This window comes from Callorhinchus milii, unplaced genomic scaffold, assembly GCF_018977255.1.
Source record: "Callorhinchus milii isolate IMCB2004 unplaced genomic scaffold, IMCB_Cmil_1.0 Scaffold2, whole genome shotgun sequence".
Classification (NCBI taxonomy): Eukaryota; Metazoa; Chordata; class Chondrichthyes; order Chimaeriformes; family Callorhinchidae; genus Callorhinchus; species Callorhinchus milii.
Window position 1 is genome coordinate 8,745,012 of NW_024704743.1, and position 17,059 is coordinate 8,762,070.

The 17,059-nt window shown below is 41.1% G+C and overlaps 1 protein-coding gene across 6 annotated transcripts in view; it reads left to right on the forward strand.

The window, feature by feature from the left end:
- LOC103188813 (integrin beta-1) overlaps positions 1 to 7,310 on the forward strand; it is a 52,961-nt gene extending 45,651 nt beyond the window's left edge. For 5 of the 6 annotated variants that reach the window (XM_042331824.1, XM_007908930.2, XM_042331825.1 and 2 more), the window contains 5 exons: positions 228 to 427; positions 1,264 to 1,502; positions 1,823 to 2,045; positions 2,718 to 2,926; positions 6,736 to 7,310. In XM_042331824.1, the coding sequence (XP_042187758.1) occupies positions 228 to 427; positions 1,264 to 1,502; positions 1,823 to 2,045; positions 2,718 to 2,926; positions 6,736 to 6,746 (882 nt within the window). In that variant the 3' untranslated portion in view covers positions 6,747 to 7,310. Of the gene's footprint in view, positions 1 to 227; positions 428 to 1,263; positions 1,503 to 1,822; positions 2,046 to 2,717; positions 2,927 to 6,735 lie in introns of those variants that run through there. The other variant, XM_007908932.2, reaches the window with a different exon arrangement.
- The last annotated feature ends 9,749 nt before the right edge of the window (positions 7,311 to 17,059 follow it).

Below are 17,059 nucleotides of genomic sequence, written 5' to 3' on the forward strand. Positions count from 1 at the left end.
AATATCAGTTTAGTTAGGATACTCTTAAGCATGATGATGAGTTTCCGCATGGCAGATACCAGACTGATAACGCCCTCATAAAAAAACAGTTGTTATTGTTTACTCACCCCGGCTAATGTAAACATAAATATGGTTTTGTGATCTGACCATCAATGACACCACCTGCTTGGGAAGTACCTACAGAGGAGGATACGCCACTTTTTTAAAACAGATCTTTTTCCCTTTAGGTGAGCTTCAACATACGTATTACAGCAAACACGTGCCTGGGTAAAGGAAAGAAGGCAACTGTTGAAATCAAACCGATAGGTTTCAGTGAGAGGGTCAAAGTTACCCTGAGGGTTATTTGTGAATGTGGGTGCCAAGAATTGGCTGTTGTTAACAGCCCAGAATGTTACGGGAATGGAGCGCTTGAGTGTGGAGCCTGCAGGTAGGTCACTAACCTGGCTACGAAGCAGTAATAGTAAAATTAGCCAGAGCGCTGAAGGAGTAATGAATAATAATAATCCTTGTGTTTGATATAGCGCTTTGCCACATCATTGAGACGTTTCAAAGTGCTTCACAGAATATACTGTAAAGTGAATTAACCCTATATTTTGTGGACGAAACGCGGCAGTCAATTGCGCACAGATAGTTATGGAATTGAGTAAGGAAATTTGCCTAAGCTTTTGCCCTGTCGGGGAAGGGAACCCAGGTCCTTTCGCTTGTGAAATGAGTGCTCTAACCAATACTGAAATTGTTAATCAAGACAGGAAACCAACCTAGAATATATGCTGACATCACCTAGAGGGTAATTTGATTCACCGTTCCTTCAGTACGAGCACTTCCGTAATGGTCCCTTCAAAGCTGCAATAAATGGCTCAGTATCATTACAAATAACGTTATTAAAGCTGTCAGCAATTTAAATGACTTTAAATGAAAACCCGAGACATCTCACCTAGTCTTAGTCTGTAAATCGATTTAGTCTTCAAATTTAAGATCATATTAAAAATTGTTAATTTCTTAAATTCAGGCTTAATTTAGAATTTAGTTTTCCACAAAGAACCCGCTTCAAAATTTAGAATGAACTTTAAGACAAATTACAGGTAAGATGTGATAGAAGTCATCAATTCCCAAAGGTTGTTCTATTGGGCCTGATATGGTGTAGAGCCAGTCAGCCTTGCTGCTCCACACTGATCTGCTCCTGGAAGCAAACTGAATGTGTTTTATAAGCGCATAGTCATTGTCAGCAATATGAAAAAACGTGGCTGTTTTTATGAACTTCAGATGTCGTGAGGGACACGTCGGACAGCACTGTGAATGCGATATCAGTGACCTGGATAGCGAGGAACTGAATGCTTCCTGCAGGAGAGACCGTACAGCTCCAATTTGTAGTAACATTGGAGATTGCATCTGTGGGGAATGTGTCTGCCCAAAGAGGGAAAGTCCTAATGAAATCATCTCAGGCAGATATTGTGAATGTGACAACTTCAGCTGTGAACGATCCAATGGTTTAATTTGTGGAGGTATGTTTTTTTAATTTGTCGGCAAGAGCAGAAACTCTAATGTGTGTGGATAAAAGACACAATAATAATAATAATCCTTATGTTTCATAGACTGCATTTCACTTCAAAAGGATATTTCAAAGTTCTTCAGGGATTCACCATAAAACACGTAGTGACTGTTTATTTTGTAGGAGAATGTAGCAGTGAATTTGGGCAATTCACTTTGGGTACTGTGAGATCCAGATAACATCATAACATCACTTTGTTGTTCAAAGCACAACCAAGGTGTGCCAAGAGGGAACTCCTGGATCAAAACAACCTTGATCTTTTACTATTCGCAGGAAATGGTGTATGCACTTGTGGATGGTGTCAATGCCGTGATAACTTTACTGGCAGTGCCTGTGAGTGCTCACTGGACCAGTCAACATGTATTTCAAGGAACGGACAGATTTGTAATGGCAGAGGAATATGTCAATGCGGTCGTTGCAAATGCATGGATCATATATACGTAGGCCCTACTTGTGACGTATGTCCAACTTGTCTTGGACTTTGTGACGTATACAAGTAGGTGGACTTCATCATGAGGATATGATTTTTAACTGGAATGTTTAGTTATAAGCAAAACTAATGTTTTTGAATGAAGAGATATTAGTGCTGGAAAATGTTTCCATTTGGGCATTGGGCTTGTAAAGCTTCTCATGTTTTAGGCTTAAGAGCATTGCCTTAAAATTCCAGAACTTGCATAATTTCAGAAAATGCTCTTAAATTTGTTCTTAATTTGCAAGCCAATTTTGTACATTCTTTGTAGGATTTGCAGAAAATTAAGATTTTTTTAATTTATGATTTAATTTGAGATTGTTTTCCAAAATCCTGAACACTCTTAAATTAAACAGTAAATCTTGCATTGGATATAGATCATTTCATGTCACAAAGACATTTTAAAGCGGTTCAAGTGATTTACTGTAATGTGTAGTGACTATGTATTTTCGAGGCAAATGAATGTGATGAATTATGCCTATGAACATGAAGAATTTCGGACCCCTGATGTTTTGTGTTGACTTGAACAGTAAATTCATTTGTCATTAAATAGAAGCTTCAAGCATCTTAAAAAAATATTTTAAGGCTGCGAGACATCATGGAACCTTAATTTTAAGGGACCAACCTTAAATGTTGTAATTGGATAGGATATTTTCTTCTTATTTTTGCTCATTCTTTGTTCTCTTTTGCAACACTTAGGGACTGTGTTCAATGTAAAGCCTTTGGGAAAGGACCTAAGAAAAATACATGTGATCAGTGCGAGTTTGAAGTGACATTGGTGGAGCAGTTACCAGAATCTGAGTCTACTGTTCCTTGCAAGGCAAGGGACGAGGAGGACTGCTGGTTCATGTACACTTATTCTCTTTTTGACCAGAATGTCCCTGTTGTTCACGTCGCTAAAATCCAAGGTGAGAATAATTTTCTCAGATCATGTGCCTCAATATTGTAATAACGTTATTTGATTTTATTTGTAATGTCTTCAGAAAGATAGCATAGCAAATAATGCCTTGTGCTTGACAAATAAAAAGGATCAATAATTTATGTTCAGATTGCACTTTCCATGTCGGGAGGACATCTGAAAGCACTTCACACAACTGACTGGGAGCCCAAGCTGGGGATGGGGGGAACTGAGAATGGTTAGGAAGAACCCCAGATGGAATTATGCAGAGCAGGGCAAGATGGTGGAGCAGATCAGGCAGCGACATGAGGATTCAATGAGCAGAGAAAGCGGCCAGGATGGACGGGTTGGAAGAGGGCCTAGATATAGGGGTGAGCGAGGCCATGGAATCATTTTAATACAAGGACGAGGATCTTTATTTATCTGCTGGAGGATGGGAAGTCAGCACGTTTTAACATTCCAAGATGCCGTCCAGTGTGAAGGGCGCTATATAAATGCAAGTTGTTGTATTCGGTTGAGGATGTTGGCGATCATGTCATTTTCAAAAGCAAATAGTGAAGGAATTCTGTACAAGAATATGTGAATATACTAGAATGATTCCAACACGTTCTGTGTTTGTTTTTTTGCCATTCTTCAGGGTTGCAGTGCACTTTATTTTAAAGGCTTGCTTTCCCATTACTTCCATCTGTTCAGTGTGGTGGAAATCACAGCGACAATTGTGAAATAGAAGACAGGCATTTCCCACAGGGAAGGGGGAGAAAATCAAACCTACAGGTCCCATTATTGTAACAGAACCCTTTCAGTCACTTGAAGCATGCTGTGGAATCAGCCTGCTTCTTAATAGCATTCTCTTCTCGTATCTATTTGTCAGCTCCCTACAGCAAAGAAAGAGCTTCCAATCAGACGGATGAGTCAAACAAAGGAAAAATAGCTATTGCCCCAGTGAGAACATGAAAGTTAGGGATGAGTCATGACAGCCACTCAATAGATACCTGCAATTACATTTCAATGGGAAAAGAAAAATGATCAGGGATTTTTAAAAAGGTACAATTTACTGTATTTTTATTTAAAATTTCAGTAGATGCATGCCACTACTGAATTGTTAATGCCCATAGTGAACACTTTTATGAGTGCATATTGAAGTATTTATATCTCAGATTAATACTGGTGGCATTTATGACATATATTAGCATATGTAAGAGTTTTCGCTGTGGGAAATGGCTGTGGTAGTTTCACAAAAGGACATTATTGCATGGTTAAAAACATCTTCCTATGTCTGCACACGGCAAAACCTCATTTGTGCTGGAAAACTCGCTGCAGGACAAGTATCACTGAGGATCCAGATGTGTTGGATGATGAGTGATCCAGTGAGCTCAAAACACTGTCCTCACAGTCAGACCTTATCTATGTCTTCTTCTGAATTATTGATTCAATTAACTCAGTTGATTGAACAAGTGTGTGAATATGCTGTTTGTTTGATATCTGCGTCTGTCATCTGCCGTTCCTGGTAGAAGTGATAAATGAGTTGAAGGGACATTATTTTCTCAAATGTTAGGCACCGAGAGAAACAACAGTGCTACCTTTCAGCAATAGCACCTGGGGCATGCAGTCATTATTCATTGTTAACACTGAGTGACGATGTGACATTAATGGATAGAAGTTCTCATGCCTTCTGAATATTTAACCACTTTACTGTCTAGACTTGTAAGAAAAATGTGTTGTATGGTTTAATACGCAGATTTGTTTCAGGCCCCTACAGTCTGCATAATTTTAAATAAATGTATGCCGCATATAATATTACCCTTGAAAATGCAGTAGAGAGCTGATTATCTGCACTAATTGGGACTGCCTGTTGTGGATAAGGAAACGATGCAGATAACTGGTCATCAGTCTAAATACAAATTGGTTCCGTTGCTAACCAAAAAATAATTACATTGGGAGTTGCATATTTTCGTTATAGTACTGCACTGTGTATGTCCTTCTCATTTCTTTCGTCATTCTTACTCTCTCGTTATTTCTCCAACTCTTTCTTCTTTTTTCTCTCTCCCTCTCTTTTGAGTCTTTTTCTCTCCAACACAGCACCCCCCCCCACCTCCCCGAATCACCAAGTCAATGCTGCACTCTCTCAATGATGGTGAGCATCATGCCAAGTTAGCATTGAATTTTCAGATCATAGCCTTTGCTGCTGATTAGCATCATACTTGTCTTTTTACTAAACAAACAAAAACAAGGCAGTCAGTAAAATGACCTCCGGCTCATCCAGGGAACGTTTGATGTGATAAACATTGATTTGCTAAATTGACCCTAATGTCTAAACAAAAACATTATTTTGTGAAATCCTTGTGGTCTTCAAGGTAAAGTGTGTCCAGAGTTGGAAAACAGAACTTGTTTCCATTTGGGGCATTCAGTTTGTCTCACTTGTGTATTGATATACTTTGTTGGAGTTTTAAGTAAGGAAGATGTTGGGCTTCTTGCAGCCAACGCCACAAGATCGCCAGATTGGTTCTGATGAAAGAGTACCTTTCAGCCCAAACATCTCAAACTTTGACCCATTTGAACTTGGTTTGTTTTGTGTTTGAAATCTTCCGCATTGCAGCTGGGAGCTCACTCCTTCTAATTCACAGGAAGGACATTTATGCACTTTCATGATGTTTACTGGGAAAATTGAGCAACTAGATGAATAAATAAGCAGTGTGGGGTTGGGAGATTTCCTGTGTCTGCAGCATGTGTCTGCAGCATAGATGGTTTTAAAGGGATGATTTTTTTGCAGCTCAACATAGAAAGATCATTGTGATCCATCTTACTTGCACCAGTAAAATACAAATCGTACAAAACTTTTAAGTCCTCAATGAATTTCTTCGTCAGATAGCTATCTAATTCTATCTTTAATTTGCTGACTAAGCATCTTAATCTCTTTGGTGGCTAGTCTATTCCACTAACCCCTGAGGAAACTAATTAAATCTAAACTGTTCACATTCTTTCTGGATTTTCTGGGTTCTAATCACCATGTTGTAGAGTTTAACCATGTCAGACATAATAATAATAATCTTTGCCTCTGGAGTAGCAGTTTATCATGTTGTCAAAACTTCTGAAAACACTTCACAAGAATGTATAATGACTTACCGTGAATGTGTAGTGACTGTGTAATGGTAGGTGAATGCGGTAGGTTGGCACTGTGTGTGGGGAGACCTGGGCACAGAGAGGAAACGACTTGCATTGTGTGGTCTGAAAGAAGGGCTGGAATTATATAGTGGAGAAGAAGAGCTGGCACTGTGTGGTGCTCGAGTGACTGCATAACATTTGGTGGAAGCACTAAAGGTCGTACAAGTCAGTGTAAACTATATGGGGTTTTCTGTTGGGGATTACACAAGAGGATTTATCAGTGAGCAGTGTGCCAGTAAAGCTACTGATCTCCTGAGCAACAACTACTACAAATTACATCTTTATAGCGCCTTTCACATTGGGAGGACATCCCAAGGCGATGGACAGTCAAGGATTTGCGCTAGAGCTGAGGTTTGGGTTCAGGAAAGGTGGAGGGCAGGAAGGGTGGGAGAAGGAGGGTGAAGAAAGGAGAATCTTGAGACAGACAAGGGAGCAGTGCTTTTTCAACCCCGTAGTACTCCAGGTGATGACCTGATATCCTCACTGTCTTGATATCCATAATGGATTGGTCTCCATTAGTGGGGTTGTGGGGCTCCTTACTGTATAAATAAAACACATTGTTTTTTTTCCTTTAACATCGAAATGGCAAAAAAACAACATGCAGAATGAGAATATCTAGCCATTCAATAACAAAAGCATTTGATGGTTTCCTTCCAGAAAATTGCTGAACAGGCCACGGTCACACTGGACGATCTAAGCCACAGCAACATCAGATTGAACACAGCAAAGGACACAGATCATTTCTCAGATGACCAGACTCCATGAATAGGATGTAGCATCAACTCCAACAAGTGTTCCATCCTCAGGCAGTGATCTGCCACAGAGACCTCAGAACCAATGGATTATATTTCTGATTGCTGTTGCTTTTAGTTAGAATACGTATCCTGGTCGATTTACATGACCTTTTTACAAAGATGTATTTGATGGATATGTAGCATTGCCAATACTGAGATGGAGTAGTACTGCTCTTTCCTCATCCTCAGATTTGCAATTGCTAAATGTTGCAGATTTGTTTATGAACTGCAGTGTGTATCCAATTATAACCATGCAGTTTATCTTAACCAGAAATCTATTTATTCTGACAGTGCACATTCCGCACATATATTTTAGATTCCTTATTTCTAGTTGTGTCTTTCCAATAGGCAGACAATACGTCAATATTCAGAAGGCATTTTTTTTAACTGAAAGCAGTATGACAAAGCATAATAAAACGAAAAGCCTCCTGAGTGTGTCTCTGCAATTTCCTACTTTATCTGTACTGTTATATCATTGCATTTCTTTACCATTTTTTTCTTCAATTTTCTCCCCTTTCCTGAAAGCTTTTGCCTCCAACTTCTTTCTTCCGGGATCTGTTTCACAGGCTCTGACTGCTGTCCAGTAACTTGCCGAACTGGCCAGATTCTATCCGTGAGCCTTGATGGTGAGTTTGATAAGCTTTTCAAGGGCTGGAATGTTACAGCTGAGTTTGCTCCTGTCCTCACCTGCTATACACGTGTGGCTAGCTTCCAGCAGGGCTTTCTGCACAAGGACCAGGAGTAGGAATCCTGATTGGGCTGTTTTTCAGATAGGTTCATTAAATACAACAACAACTTGCATTTATAGAGCACTCTTCACTTGTGGTAGTGTCACCAGAGAGCAGCCTCCAATATATAAGTGTAGCTTCTTGCACACTAAGTTTGGTTCAAGCTATGGGGCAGAGATAAAATTAACCACAGTAAAAATCTTAATTGACCCTTTTTGTAAGGGATATGCTAGGGCTTGACTGACTGGATCAAGTAACACTATTTGACTGGGATGGAGCATTTATTTGCATGCACCCTCTGAGGATGAATTTTGCTGTTGTCAGAATGTAAAACAAAAGGAATATCAAAGAGGGTAACGAAAAATCTCTCAAATTCAACCAGAGGTTTTGAAGATCAAGTCAATCAATGTCTTCAAAAGATCATAAGATTGGTTTGGATGAAGAAGGCCCTTCGGCCAATATGATCTCATTCTTCCCACCCTTCTGATTACAGAATCAAGCTGTTTTTCTTTTTAAATGAGCCCATCATTTACCCAATTGGTAAAGAAATTCTTCCAGGTGTCTGTCCTGAAATTTCCCTTTGCAACACCAAATTTACATCCTCTTCTACTGTTTCGTGCATCCAAAATATCTGATGTATGCATCCAGGTGTTTCCAGGTGTCTGGTGAGGAAACCCATTACTATGACCCAACTCTGTTTGGTTTGAATATTCTTAAGCATGGTGATGGGTTTTCACCCAGCCTGGATCGGATAATCATCTTCAGGACACTGGTCAATAATCAGAAGTAAACAAAGCTTAACGTGTATCTAGCTGTGCAAATTATATGGAGTTTTTATTTAGTTGGATTGTAACAATGGTAAGATTGAATTAAATACAACAACAACAAGATTCCATAATAATAGTATAAGCATACTTGGAATAAGATAGCGCTATTTGTCCCATAAAGCAGATTCTATCCGTTGCTCAATGCACCTTAATATTGTCGTTAAATGCTGATTCATTAAATGGAAAAAGCCCCTTCACTCTTTATCTCCATGGTGATTGAGCAGAAATGGTACTATCCCTATGACCTTCAACCACTTCAACCCTAGGTATTCTGAAATGCACTGACCCAGAAAACCATGAATGAAGAATCAGAAGGGAAATGGAAGAAAGAATCATAGGAGGCCATTCAGCCCATCGTGTCTGTGCCGACTCTTTGAAAAAAGCTATCCAATTCGATCCCACTCCCCCACTCTCCCCATATCCCTGCAAACTTGTCCTCCCCAACTAATTATCTACTTCACTCTTAAAAGTTTTTAGCAAATTGGCTTCCACCACCCTTTCAGATGAGAGAGAGAGATAGATACTTGGGAAGTAAAAATAGTAAAGGATATAGTGAGGGAAGCCAAAGAAATGGGATTATAAGAGGTTGTAGCATATGGACCATGGAATGGTCTGTGGTACAGTTAATTGCCTCATGTTCTTAATTTCCCATATTCCTTAAGTAATCAGTTGATGCAGAATTAAGCATTTGTGTGGAAGCCTATTCTATAATCCGGTGTGGGGGGGAGTGGTGAACTTTTAGCTTTTAAGTCTTGCTCTAAGTTTGTAATATCTCAGCAAAGTGATAAGTCATGGTATAATACTATAATATAATATAAGTGATATGTGGTAATAACTTAATTAGGCGTTATATCAAATGCAAGAATTATTATTAGCTTTTCCCACGTAAGAGCACTGCTCTTGTGGATGTTTGTTCTTTTGTCTTTTATTTCCTTGTGTATTTTGTTTTACATTTTATTTATGACATGGTTCATAGTTGCTAAGAACACCACATTTATCTCAGGAACTGTTCAAACCTTGCCCAAGGGGTCCTCACTCAAGGTCACCATCCCCAATTGCTGCAAGGAACACAAACATAATGTGCTCTTGCAGTGCTGGAGACTTCACTTAATGGCATACTCCACAAAACAAGCTCTTTTTTTTTTGGCAGTCGGCAAAATGAAATAGTTGGGAAGGAGAACAGAAATGTCAACGGGTTTGATGAGAAAATTATTCTAAGGTTAAAGTTCAGGCTGAGATATGTGAGCAATGCTAGTTATGCTTAGAGTTCCTGCAGTATTGCAGATAGATACATTCTAATGGGATGGGAAGAGCTAATTACAATGTATGTCTGCGAATATCAGAAAGCATTTCATTTGCAATACTTGGGGCAAAGCTGGAATTTAACCAGCTAAAACTATCTGGCAAACATCCCGTTGCTTGTCCAACTAAGAACACCCTATCTGTTAGGGCTTCAGTTTGCAGTGTTAATAGGAGTAAATGGGAAGAATCCCTGGTCTCAAGTATGCTCTTCAAGTCCAGGCCGGCTGGTCTGCCATTAAAAGAGTGCCCTGGACTCAGCAACTGCAATACTGAGACCATCACTGAGAGGATCAACTCCATTCTGCTATTCCACTATCAACCACAACGCTTTGGATTAATATTTGCAAAATGGTTAGTTTTAAAAAAAAAAGAATGTGAAAAAGGCGGTAGAACAAAACAACACAGGTATTTTTGCTCTCTGGGCATCTTTGGAAAGTGCAACTCTCACAGGTTGCAAACGGAAGTGGTAATTAGTGCTTCCCATTCTATTGCAAATATTGCAAACTGGATCTTAATGGCAGCTTTATTCACTTCCCACCATTGGAATGCTCTGATCTGACCAATTCAAACATTGGTTCTTGATGGTTGGATGACTTAACAGACTTTAATTTGAGGTGTTTATGATTTTGATTCTAATCCCCACAAAAATGAAATTAACTTGTAAAGCTGGAAATTAGCTTCATACATTAAACTGTGAGAAATGTTGACAAACCACAGTGCTGGAGTTTAAAAAGCCTATGGTTGGCTTTTCTGTGCGAATTGTGGGGTTAGTGAGAAATTCACACTCATTTCCTCTTCTAAACAAAACATGTCACCAAATAGCTTCCTGCTTTTCATTTATTGCATTGTGTCTAATTATTTTAACATAAATTTCAAAATTTACCTTTAAAAGAGCATATTTTAACTTCTGATTATTAGTCTGATATAAAACAGAGCCCCATACATGTTTCTCAGACATTTATAACTAACTTGATCCTAAATAATCATAGTGTTTATATAGGATCTTTCATGCCAAGAGGATGTCTCGAAGTAATTCACAGTATGAAAACAGCCCTGATCAAGGAGACAAATTACATTTTGTCCATCTGTGATCAGGGCTCCATCTGTCTCCCCATCCTCCTTGACCTCTCTGCTGCCTTTGACACCGTGGACTACTTTATCCTCCTCCACCGCCTCTCCTTGAATGGTTCAGATCCCATCTTTCACACCGGCTCCACTTTGTCTCCACAAATGGCTTCTCCTCCAGCCCCTGCACCATCTCATGCGGTGTTCCTCAGGGCTCTGTCCTCGGTCCAAATGTGGCATGTACTTCACCCTGTACGTGCTTCCCCTCGGTGACATCATCTGCAGACATGGGTCAACTTCCATATGTACGCGGATGAGACCCAACTCTATCTCTGCCTCCATCCTTGACTTTAGGACCACTGTCAGACATCAAGTTCTGGCTGAGAGCCAACTTTCTACAGTTGAACTTCAGCAAGACCAAGGCTTTTCTGATTGGCTCACGCCAGTGCCTCCACACCTCAGGCACTGGTAGCATCAGCATCCAAAGATGCACACTCCACCTCACCAAGCCAGTCAGGAACCTAGGGATTTTGTTCGACCTTCAACTGTCCTTTCTCTCCCACATCCGTACCACGACCTGCTCTGCCTTCCCCTACCACCGCAACATTGTCCGACTCCACCACTGCCTCACCCCTCAGGCCACCAAAACCCTCATACATGCCTTCATTACAACCAGGCTTGACTATGCCAATGCCCTGCTTGTCGGCCTTCCCAACCCTTCCCTCCACAAGCTGTGAATCATCCAGAACTCTGAGGCTCGTGCCCTCTCCTGTACCAGGCTCCGGGACCCTATCACACCCACCCTCGCCCAGCTCCACTGGCATTCCATCCCTCAGAGGATCTAGTTCAAAATTCTCGTCATCACCTTCAAGGCCTCTGCCCCCTCCTACCTCTCCGACCTGCTCACCCCTTATCAACCTGTCTGCTACCTCCACTCATCAGCCTCCAGCCTGCTCCATGTCCCCCGCCCAGCCTGCCCTAAGGTCAGCGGTCGGGCTTTCAGCCTCTCTGCCCTCACCCTCTAGAACTCCATCCCACATTCCCTTCGCCTTGTTCCCTCGCCTCCATCAAGGCACGCCTCAAGACCTTTCTCTTCAACCATGCCTTCGGCCACCCTCCAACCCTTTCTGCCCTCCACTCGCCCTAATCCCAACCCCCTCGCCCCCGCGCTTGGGTCCTAATCCCCAACTGTTCAGTGCCTTGGGATGACCTCCCAACATGAAAGGCGCTTTACAAATGTAGTTTTGAATTGTAATATACTTTGTAGGCAAACGTGGCAGCGAATATGTGTGCAGCAATTTTGCACAAACAGCCACAAAATGAAGGCCAATTTATCATGGGGATTTTTGGTTAGGACTCCAGAAGAAACAAATGTTCAACATCCACCTGACAGGCAGGGAGGACATCAGTTTAACGCATCATCTGAAGGACAGCACCTCCGACAATACAACACTTCCCCAGCATTATTATTGGGAGTATTAGCCATAACTGTGTGACCTCAAAGCTTAAACCCCAAACCTTCTGACTCAGAGACAAGAGATCACCTGAGCCAAGCTTGGTATTAATTACTCTCCCCACGAGCTCAGTTGTAGCCGTTTCCCCTATAATTTTCATTGCCCCTTTATTGTGCATTGCATAAAACCTGCATTAAACCTACACATGAAAAACTTGTAAACCAAAAATAGCTTGAAATACGTTTCTGGACATTCATCAGCACTGTATTAGGAACCCAGGTGTTAGTCGATTGGTGGATTGTTTTTCTGGGGGTTATACTCCCTTAAAAAAATGAGAAATCAAAAAAAAATCTGGTCACTCAATCCGCTGTGTAGGCGATGCATGGAACTCTGTTTGGTTTGGACACTCTTAAGCACGGTGATGGGTTTCTGCATGTGTCAGACACCCGGCTGACCAAAACAAAATGAGCTCACCGTCCGATAGAAGCCAAACACAATTAATATTCTGGCACGTGAATTATGAATGTGCAAAAGTTCTAAGTCAGCCCCCTTGCAGGGAAGTCAGATACAATTAAAGGGGTCAGTTATAGGATCAAGTATCTGATTGCCAGTCACTAAGTAACAAATATCTATCTATCTATCTATCTATCTATCTATCTGTCTGTCTATCTGTCTGTCTGTCTGTCTGTCTGTCTGTCTGTCCTTGTAACACGATATTTAACAGGCTGGTAATGTGAATGAGCTATCCTGTTATTTTTATTGTGGGAGACAGGAAGAGAGACTTGTGTGAGTCTTGGCTTGGTGGTTTTGATGCCAGGAAGTTATTTCCAACCTTTGTGACACATGCAACTCAAATTCAGCAGTCACCAGCAGAGGGTAGCCTTGCTGTGTGTGTCTCAGATGGATGTTACCAGGTTTTGCTTTCCCAGAGATGGCATGTTCGAGGAGCCATCCTGTTTAGATCACATCCAAATCCCAGACCAAGCACTTTATACATGCCACCCTTTATGTTGGTTTAACATTGATTTTGTACTTAAGAATATTGGCAGACTTTTATCTTACACTGAAACAGCCAGAGTTATGCAACTAAGGTTTGTTAACACAGTATGCTTTTTTGATTCACCTTGTCCAGGAGTTTTCCTTTAACAGATAATGGTGGTTGGTGAACATTCATAATTACATAGCATTGAGTAGTAAATACAGCACTTAAACAGGCCATTTGGCCAGATTAGTCCATGCTTGTGTTTAATTCCACATGAGTTTCCACCCATTCTAATCCCCTCTTCCACAGCCTCCCCCATACGCTTCTATTCCCTTCATTCTCACTTAATCACTTGTGGACAACCTTGAGATGTCACATCACACTTTCTGTGGGATATTGAAAGGTACCATGGTATAACAGAACCTTTGCTTGCCTTGTTCAAATATTTACTGATAGCTTTGCAAATCTCCAGGCATAGGATCTTAGGTTGGAGAAAGCAAATTACAGGCAGCAGATTTCCCAAGAAATAGCAGGAAAATGTCGCTGATCTTGGCTGGGGCAGCAGCTAAGATGAGATGGAGGGAGAGAGAGGAGGGGAAGAGATGAAGAGATGTCAGGATGGAATTCCAGAGAGTGGAGGGGCTGGATGGTTGAAACTTGCCTAACGATAGTAGGGCAGTAAGGATAGGGGACATGAAGCAAGCTGGTGCTCTCTGAGTGGAGGGACCGGCAGGTCATTAGATTTGCAGAAGATGGAAGGGATAGAGTGGGAGTGAGGTTGTGTGTGGAGTTTTGAACGTGGGGTTGAAGATCTTGAGTTTGATCTATTGGGGGAGCTAATGTAGCCAAATAAGCGGGTGCGTGATAGATTCATTACATGAGTCTAAGGGCAGGGTGAAAACTTAGGCAAGTTTCCTTACTCCACACGCCTGTTTACCCAGAAGTAAGTAGGAACCTGGTTGTTAGTTGATTGATGGATTGCTTTTCCGGGGGTTGTAATCCATCAAATTTTTTAAGATTAATTTGGTCACTCGCTCCACAACTGTTTGTGGGACACTGCTGTGTGCAATTTGCTGCCATGTTTCGCCCACAAAATATACAGTCAATTCACTTTATATTCTGTGAAGTTCTTTGAGATATCTCGAAGATGTGATAAGGCGCTATATCAAATGCACGCATTTTTATTGTTATTATTATTACATCATGGTATTATATTCAAAAGTTGAATGACACAGAAATGCACCCAGAACAAATTTTACTATAGCATGTTGTTGGCATGGGAATGAACTATTGCCACTGGTCCAGACACAAATGACTGAAAGTATTGCTGAACTAGGACCACAGGCCATTGAATGAAAAATTCTTTTCTTCAGATGAACAAGCCCTCTGTTGATCTGAATGGTATTTCAATTGTATGAATAAGGGTTTGTCTTCTGAACGAGGGTCTCATTCTATTTATAATGTGCACACACTCATGATCCTGAGCATAATGCTGGAGGTCAGCTGAATGCAAATGAGATGTAACTATGTAATTGAAATATTTATTGCAGAAATCTGCTCGATGCAATCATTTTGATTTGTTAAGATTTTGTCCTTCAAGGCACTCAGCTTGGGAAGCTGGGGTTGCGATGAGAATGTTGTCTGTGGAGAGAAAAAAAACCTTTTTCTCTTTGGATATGAATGCAAAGGCATCAATTTTGCAACGACTTGTATTTATATAGCGCCCTTCACATAGGGTAATGTCTGGGAGTACTTTACAGGGATGGGGTTAGCTGCCAAGCAATGGAAAGGTGGGAGGGGTGGACGAGGAGGTGGCCATAGGCATGTTCGAAGAGGTGGCATTTAGGTTGGAAGAGAGATAGAGAGATGAAGGGTAGAGGGAGAGAGTTTCAAACGTTAGGGGTGTAAAAATTGAAGGCTTAGCCACCAATGTCGGCGCGGAGAGGGTGGAGCGTATGATACAAGCCTGAGTTAGCTGAATGGAGCAACGAGAAGAACAGTGTGGTAGGAAAAGATCAGAGAGATAAAGAGGTGCTAGGGAGTGGAGGGATTTGTCGGTTAAGCTGAGGATCTTGAAATTGATTCACCTGGCAACAGGGAGCCATAGAGCACCTTTCAAATTGGAAGGATATCTCACAATCCTTCAGACTGATGAATAGGAGCCTGAGCTGAGGATAGGGGGAGCTGAGGAAGGTGAGACGGAAGGGGGGGAAGGTGACGAAAGCTCAAAAAGAAAGATCTTCAGTCAGGCTTTACAGGTGAGAGAGAGGGTGAGACAGAGGGACTCTTGAATGCATTTCCAGAGAACGGGACCAGAATGGCTGAAACCTCGCCCACTAATGAGTGGGTGGCAGATCAGGTGGGTAACATGAAGGAGACCAGTGTTGGCTGAGCAGAGGGAATGGCCAGGCTGGTAGGGCTGCAGGAGGTAACAGAGATATAGTGGGGTAAGACAGTGGCTGTATTATTAGTAGCATGGAGTCCTGTAGCATAGTTGTTAGAGCACTCACCTCGCAAGCAAGAGGACTTGGGTTTGATTCCTGGCAGAGCGAAACATTGGGCAAGTTTCCTTACTCCACATGCCTCTGATTACCAAGCAGTAAGTAGGAACTTGGTTGTTATTCAATTGGCGGATCGCTTTTCTGGCTGTAATAATCCCTTCAAAAATAATTATAATGATAACTTGGGCACTCAATCCACGACTATTTGTGGGAAACTACTGTGCACAATTGGCGGCTGCATTTCACCCACAAAATACAGTCGATTCACTTTACAGTATATTCTGTGAAGCGCTTTGAAACGTCTCAACAACGTGATAAGGCACTATATGAAATGCATTATTGTATTATTAGATGTATTATTCGAACATCTGAACAATATGGAGGGGAGAGAAAGAAAGTGGTGGAGGCCGGCAAATAGCGATGATGTGAGGATAGATCAATATTCTGTCAGTTTTGCTTGATTACCTCTGATGTTCAGGAAATATCTGTGCTGATTTTTCTTTGGGAGAGTGCTGTCCTTTATAGGGTAGGTTTTGTATGGCCATTCTTAGATGGGCCAATGGCATTTTCTAGATCTATCGCCTTATGACATCCTTCTATAGTTGTGCATATCCACCAGCAGGGGATGTCATTGCATCTTGTTTGTGTAATATATATTCTTGGATGAGAAATACAGTCAGCATCCGTGCTGTAAAAAATGCCACAAAGTCTGAATCATAAACAAAATGGATATGTATTATTTCACTGCGGTCTCAAGGATGTTGCAATACAGCTAATTTTCTTTTTCTCGGATTACATACTGAAGTTCCCATATCAAGCTCCAAATGTTAGTATTTTCCCAGGACTGTAGTACGGTACTGAATGCTACAATATTGGTGAAATACTAATACTTGCAACATGGATACATGGTGGAAGATAAAATCTGTTTCAGATGCTACCCTTTGTGAAGGGAGCAATATAAATATAAGTTGTTGTATTTGTACTGTATAAAAATGTTACGCAATTCATATTTTAGGACTAATCTTTCCCACTCACAAGTTTGACATTCTCTTTGACCACTGCATAAACATAGTAAAGATTGCACAACACAGAAACAGGCTAATCGTCCCAACCAGTCTGTGCCAGTGTTCAGATTCCACATTCATCTCCACCCACTACTTATTCATTCCCATATTTTTCTATATCCTGCTTCTTTTTTTTGGTCAGCCAGGTGTCTGACACATACGGAAACCCATCACCTTCTCCCAAGTGTGAAAGTCTAGCTTCCTCTTAAATGCATCAATTGTTCACAAGTGCACTCAGCAACATCACAAGAGTAACATGGTCAT